At 42.3% G+C, this 7520-nt stretch overlaps 1 protein-coding gene across 1 annotated transcript in view; it reads left to right on the forward strand.

The window, feature by feature from the left end:
* Positions 1–1966: 1966 nt before the first annotated feature.
* The window catches only part of znf236 (zinc finger protein 236), a gene marked incomplete at its 5' end in the record, with an annotated part of 86345 nt that continues 80791 nt past the window's right edge, over positions 1967–7520 (forward strand). The window contains one exon of the mRNA XM_084336582.1: positions 1967–1978. Within this exon, the coding sequence (XP_084192708.1) occupies positions 1967–1978 (12 nt within the window). The remainder of the gene's footprint in view (positions 1979–7520) is intronic.

The following is a 7520-nucleotide window of genomic DNA, read 5'->3' on the forward strand; positions in this document are numbered from 1 at the left end:
TTCTCTAGAGTGATGCTCACCAGACTGTTCTCTAGAGTGATGATCACCAGACTGTTCTCTAGAGTGATGATCACCAGACTGTTCTCTAGAGTGATGATCACCAGACTGTTCTCTAGAGTGATGATCACCAGACTGTTCTCTAGAGTGATGCTCACCAGACTGTTCTCTAGAGTGATGATCACCAGACTGTTCTCTAGAGTGATGATAACCAGCCTGTTCTCTAGAGTGATGCTCACCAGACTGTTCTCTAGAGTGATGATCACCAGACTGTTCTCTAGAGTGATGATCACCAGACTGTTCTCTAGAGTGATGATCACCAGACTAACACTGTTCTCTAGAGTGATGATCACCAGACTAACACTGTTCTCTAGAGTGATGATCACCAGACTAACACTGTTCTCTAGAGTGATGCTCACCAGACCAGACTGTTCTCTAGAGTGATGATTATCACACCAGACTAACACTGTTCTCTAGAGTGATGATTATCACACCAGACTAACACTGTTCTCTAGAGTGATGATTATCACACCAGACTAACACCGCTGGGCGATATGGGAGAAATCAATATCACGATAATCACAAGGACTTTTATATCTTTATCCATATCTTTATATCTGAAATCAGGGGTTATGTATTAATCCAGTTGATGTTAATCTCATTGAACTGCACGGTAATGTGTGACATAAAACCTATAACCGCAATTTTTCAAATGACATTCCGTCAAATATTGCTTCCTTGTTATTGTCAGTTTAGACAACAGTTACTACAATATCATAATTTTGTCATGATATGAGCCCATTGAAACCCCTAATCCGACACTAGCCCTAATCCGCGGGAGTAAATCTACAGCAAATAGACCTTTGATGAGCGGTTGGCTCTCAGGTTAGAATAGGGTGTGTAGCCTTTTCATACATAATATTTGTGTTTACTCTAAACATTCCTCACTCCTCACTGTGATCACTGCCAACCGGACTAACAGTGCAGCCATACTCCCACACACATAGCATTTATTTAGCTGCTCATTAACTCAGGGTGGGGGCTGTTCAGGTTGGCTGCCTTGCTCAAGGGCATAACAACTTCCTGTGTAAGTTAACCCCCTCAATTACTATTTGTAGAATATCTCTAGAGACTTAGTTTTCCAACGAGGGCTTGACTGCAATCGTATCCCTTTCAGAAGCTCTGTAATCCAGCATGGAACTGCATGGGACCTCATAAAAGTAATAAATACAACTGTGACACTTCTGTTATTATTTATCTACTGTATATATCCATGTTGAAAGCAGCTGTTGTTGTTGTTGTTGTTGTTGTTAGCCATTATATTTGGCCTACCGGGTCCCATGATGCCTTGGTTGAGTCTGTCAATGAATCAGAGGCCACGTTGCTCTGTGCACAACAGGGCTGATCCAAAAGGACACACGCAACTGAATAAGATGAGACTCACCTCATCTCATCTGCTGTAAATCTGTGGTATGGTAGAGTGAGCATAATACATAATGTGTAGATTATCCTTTGCACATTTGGATAGTAATTTGTATCATGATATATAATTGTTATTCCATTTGCACCGTAGAATTATATGTCTTTTTACACCTTTTATTTGGCTTCTTGACAAGAAAATGGAAAGGAAGTAACTTTTATTTAAGTTTGAATACAACTTTATTGGCACAGAAAATCATAACGATAAAGATTTTGGGATTGACCTGTATACAGTAGGCAGGTCAGGCCATTGACCTACAGCAGCCAGGCCATTGACCTACAGTAGGCAGAGGAGTAGAGGAGGAGTAGAAAGCGAGGGATGTAGAGGAGGAGTAGAAAGCGAGGGATGTAGAGGAGGAGTAGAAAGTGAGGGATGTAGAGGAGGAGTAGAAAGCGAGGGATGTAGAGGAGGAGGAGTAGAAAGCGAGGGATGTAGAGGAGGAGGAAAATTCAGATCATTTCACATACCTTGGAAGCATCATTCGCCATGATGGGGGAGAAAGTAAGGACATCCAAAACCGGATTAACAAAGCATACACAACCTTCATACGACTTAAACAAATCTGGAAGTCAAGCCAATACAGCAACAAAACAAAACTCCGGATCTACCAAAGCTGCATACTCTCAACACTACTATACGGTGCAGAATGCTGGAAAACCACAGAAAGCGACATCCATAAATTATCCACTTTCCACACCTCATGCCTGCGCAAAATCCTGCGTATATATTCTGGCCCAAGATCATCTCCAACAATAACCTCCTCAAATGATTGCCCAAAATGATGCTTCTCTTTTGATCTCTTTTAGCCTGAGCCACATGAACAGCTCTGCCGCCAGGCGCACACACACACACACACGCACGCACGCACGCACACACACACACACAGACCCCAGCAGTTTGGCCCCATGCACTTTTTGTAGCCCTGCACTAGCTCTCTCTCTCTCTCTCTCTCTCTCTCTCTCTCTCTCTCTCTCTCTCTCTCTCTCTCTCTCTCTCTCTCTCTCTCTCTCTCTCTCTCTCTCTCTATCTTTGCCTGCTGTGTTTGTTTGAGTTGGTTTCTGAGTGGTGTGTGTGTGTGTGTGAGTGAATGTGTCTGTGTGTGTGTGTGAATGAATTTGTGTGTGAAAGAGGGAGAGAGAGAGTTTTTCCTGCCTACCACCTCGTTACCACCAGGATTTGTGGTCACTCACTCACTCACTCACTCACTCACTCACTCACTCACTCACTCACTCACTCACTCACTCACTCACTCACTCACTCACTCACTCACTCACTCACTCCATAATACCATGCTGGTACCACACTACGATATGGGCTAAAATATCAGATTGTGATTGATTGTATTAACCAGGACTGTCCTCAGCTGAATGTACGCTAGTTCTTACCAGAGATGCTTCAGCATGTAACTAATTCAGCATGGAAACAGAATATAACAACGTTTTGAGACCACAGTGAGTCGCAGGAGGCGGCCCTAACTTGTACCAGATATTGTAATTGCGGTATGACTTTCTGTAGATCTATCCAAAGCATCTGATACAGTGGATCATCCCTGGCTCTTACAGAGATTAGCTGGTCTTTGTTTGGATAGAGAGGCCTGTGATTTTATTTCAGAATGATTTGTTTGAGAGGCGTGTATGACGTCAGGAAATGCCCTACCAGTCTGACAAAATGTTACCAGTCTGACCAGTCTGACAAAATGTTACCAGTCTGACTAAATGTTACCAGTCTGACTAAATGTTACCAGTCTGACAAAATGTTAACAAGTCTGACAAAATGTTACCAGTCTGACAAAATGTTACCAGTCTGACTAAATGTTACCAGTCTGACAAAATGTTACCAGTATGTTACCAGTCTGACAAAATGTTACCAGTCTGACTAAATGTTACCAGTCTGACTAAATGTTACCAGTCTGACTAAATGTTACCAGTCTGACTAAATGTTACCAGTCTGACAAAATGTTAACAAGTCTGACAAAATGTTAACAAGTCTGACAAAATGTTACCAGTCTGACTAAATGTTACCAAGTCTGACAAAATGTTACCAAGTCTGACAAAATGTTAACAAGTCTGACAAAATGTTACCAGTCTGACAAAATGTTACCAGTCTGACAAAATGTTACCAGTCTGACAAAATGTTACCAGTCTGACAAAATGTTACCAAGTCTGACAAAATGTTACCAAGTCTGACAAAATGTTAACAAGTCTGACAAAATGTTACCAGTCTGACAAAATGTTACCAGTCTGACAAAATGTTAACAAGTCTGACAAAATGTTACCAGTCTGACTAAATGTTACCAAGTCTGACAAAATGTTACCAAGTCTGACAAAATGTTAACAAGTCTGACAAAATGTTACCAGTCTGACAAAATGTTACCAGTCTGACAAAATGTTACCAGTCTGACAAAATGTTACCAGTCTGACAAAATGTTACCAAGTCTGACTAAATGTTTGCCACAAGGTTAAAGGTTTTGGGTCCCGTCCTGTTCACCGTTTTTATCCATGATGTTGTCTCTTCCTTGAATGATTTTCAAGCCCATCTATATGCTGATGACACTATTGTGTATTGGATTGCTGATTCTACCCAATTGGCCATTGAGAACTTGCAATTCTCTGTCCTTCAGGAAGCGCTTGTTAATCTTAAATTGGTGCTTAATGGAAGTAAAACAGAGTTTATGCTGTGTACTAAGAGCCAGACATTTAGTGGTTTGCATATATCCACTGTGAGTGGTTATATCATTGAGAGAGTCACTGAGTATAAATATCGTTGCATCTGGCTCCATGAGAAATTTACATTTAAATACCATACAGACAACCTTGCAGCAAGCAGTGACAGAAAACTGGCTTTTTGCACAGAAACAGAACCAGCTTTAGTTTTTATTAGTAGGAAAAAGATTGTTGAAGCAGTTCTCTTATCAGTTTTGGACTATGGTGATGTAATTTATAGACATGCTGCTGCTTCCACTCTTAAACCACCTGACCTCAGATCCATTACTAGTGACAGGTATGACACTCACCATTGTCTCTCGTATGATGAGGTCGCTTGGTCTTCACTTGCAGAGAGGCACAATAATCTTTGGTATTTGTTTATATACAAAGCTCTTCGAGTCTGATCAAGTCTTTTCTGTTGATGCTCCTGACTCATGGAACATCCTAAACGTTTGCCTTTTTTAGGGGGGGGGGGGGCAGGTCCACGGTAGTGTGTCAAGTCTTTCTAGTGATACATCTGTAATAAATATTGTGTTTTGGTTAAGCGGCCATTAAAATGTTTAAAGTTGAGAGTGTATAATTAGGACATTATGATGGAAGTGTATGATGGCTGTTCCCTGCCAACCTCAGTTAGGTCTCATTGTTGCAGCAATTCCTGTGTTGATACTATTTGTTACACAGATTTGGTGCAAAATGAAGACCTTGAGGCACATCATAGAAGACGATGCTGATTTGGTCTCAGAAACTTGACACTTGGAGATTTCTGTAAGAATTCCTTTTTTGACGATTGGATGGTGAGCACTTCTGTTCTGGAAATTGCTCAGAAACCCTCCCTTATGGTCAATACACCTAGGAGAGCCATGCATTCTCTGAAGGCCCTACATGTCTCTGTTTGTGCTTGTAAAGTGTCATGAGGCTGTGATTATGCTAGAGACACTAGAGGTCACAATGGGTCATTTGTGTCAATGCACTGCTCTGTTGTTAAGTTGATGTTAGAGCGATGCTCTGTTGTTGTGAGCGACGCACTGCTCTGCTGTTCTATAAGGTAATTTAGAACTGTACTTTGTAAAGAAACTCAAAGTGTTAAGAGTGATGGACTGCTCTGTTGTATGTTAGAGCGACGGACTGCCCTGATGTATGTTAGAGCGACGGACTGCACTGTTGTATGTTAGAGCGATGGACTGCTCTGTTGTATGTTAGAGCGATGGACTGCTCTGTTGTATGTTAGAGCGACGGACTGCTCTGTTGTATGTTAGAGCGACGGACTGCTCTGTTGTATGTTAGAGCGACGGACTGCTCTGTTGTATGTTAGAGCGATGGACTGCTCTGTTGTATGTTAGAGCGACGGACTGCTCTGTTGTATGTTAGAGCGACGGACTGCTCTGTTGTATGTTAGAGCGACGGACTGCTCTGTTGTATGTTAGAGCGATGGACTGCTCTGTTGTATGTTAGAGCGACGGACTGCTCTGTTGTATGTTAGAGCGATGGACTGCTCTGATGTATGTTAGAGCGATGGACTGCTCTGTTGTATGTTAGAGCGACGGACTGCTCTGTTGTATGTTAGAGCGATGGACTGCTCTGTTGTATGTTAGAGCGACGGACTGCTCTGTTGTATGTTAGAGCGATGGACTGCTCTGTTGTATGTTAGAGCGATGGACTGCTCTGTTGTATGTTAGAGCGATGGACTGCTCTGTTGTATGTTAGAGCGATGGACTGCTCTGTTGTATGTTAGAGCGACGGACTGCTCTATTGTATGTTAGAGCGATGCTCTGTTGTATGTTAGAACTTTGTAAAGAAACTCAAAGTACTAAGAGCGATACACTGCTCTGTTGTTATATATTTTTTATTGAACAATCTTATCACACTTTTTTACTGTCCGTTCTATTTTATTATTTTTAGCCTATTTTAAACTGAATCAAACCGCCTTACCTTGCTACTATCTCTTTGTATTTAATTGTTTATGCTCGCCTGTATTTTTTACTGTTGTGAAGCATTTTGAACTGCAATCTCTGTATGAAAAGTTATTAAAAAATTAAGTTATTATTATTATTTTATACAGTGAGGTCAAGTTTAAGTTCAAGTGTACTACTATGGGGATTAACATCATCACACATGAATACAATTAGGCTCATTGGATCCACAAGAGTTTCAGATTTTCAGACATTGGTATAAAGGGGATACTCATGGCTACCTGTAGGACCCAAAATATCAAATTACAATGGCTAACACATCCAGGTAGTCAGCGACATGTAATACAATAAACAATTATTTTTTCACTGTTAAATTTCTGTCTGCAGTGTTAGATATATGATTCAGTTTCATCAGCGCTCTGTGCTGTGACCTGCTGGTGACCTTGGCTGTCCTGCTGTACACACACACCTATAAGGTCCATATCAGCCTTGACCCCACCCCCCTCTCTCTCCCCTCCAGTTTGTTGTCTCTCTCTTTCTGCCTCTCTCGCTGTCTCCTGGTTCTCCCCTCCATCTCCCTCTGTCACTCCGTCTTCTCTCTCTCTGTCTTTCTCTCTCTCTCTCTGTCTCTCTCTCCCTCCCCCTCTCCATATCCCCCTTTCTCTCTATCTTTCTCCATATCCCTCTCTCTCTCTCTTCTCACTCTATCTGTCTCCCTCTCTTTCTCCATCTCTCGTTCTCTCTCTCTCTCCATCTCTCTTTCCCTCCCCTCTCTCCTTCTCTCTCTTCTCCACCTCTTTTCTCTCTCTCTCTCTCCTCTCTCCCTTCTATTCTCCATCTTGCTTCTCCCTCTCTGTCTCTCTCTCCCTCTCTCTCTCTCCCTCTCTTTCTCATCTCCATCTATCTTTATCTCTCTTTTCCATCTCTCTCTCTTGCTCTCTTCTCCATCTCTTCTCCATCTCTCTCTCTCCCCTCTATCTCCCTCTATCTCTATCTTCCTCTCTCTTTTTCTTCTCCATCTCTCTTTTTCTCTATTATCCATCTCTCTCTTCTCTATCTCTCTCTATCTCCCTCTCTCTGTCTCTCTTTCTATTTCTCTTCTCCATCTCTCTTCTTCATTTTCTTTCTCTTCTCCATCTCTCTCTCTTCTCCATCTCTCTTCTTCATTTTCTTTCTCTTCTCCATCTCTCTCTCTTCTCCATCTCTTTCTCTTCTCCATCTCTCTCTCCATCGCTCTCTCTTTCTCTCTCACCCTCTTTCTCGCTCTTCTCCATCTCTGTCTCTCTCTCTCTCTCTCTCTCTCTCTCTCTCTCTCTCTCTCTCTCTCTCTCTCTCTCTCTCTCCCTCCCTCCCTCTCTCTCTGTGTTATGCTCAGTGCCATGGGCGGGCCGTGCTGCTGGTGTGCTGTGCTGCTGCTGGGAGCTGCTG

This window comes from Notolepis coatsorum, assembly GCF_963971535.1.
Source record: "Notolepis coatsorum genome assembly, chromosome: 19".
NCBI lineage: Eukaryota > Metazoa > Chordata > Actinopteri > Aulopiformes > Paralepididae > Notolepis > Notolepis coatsorum.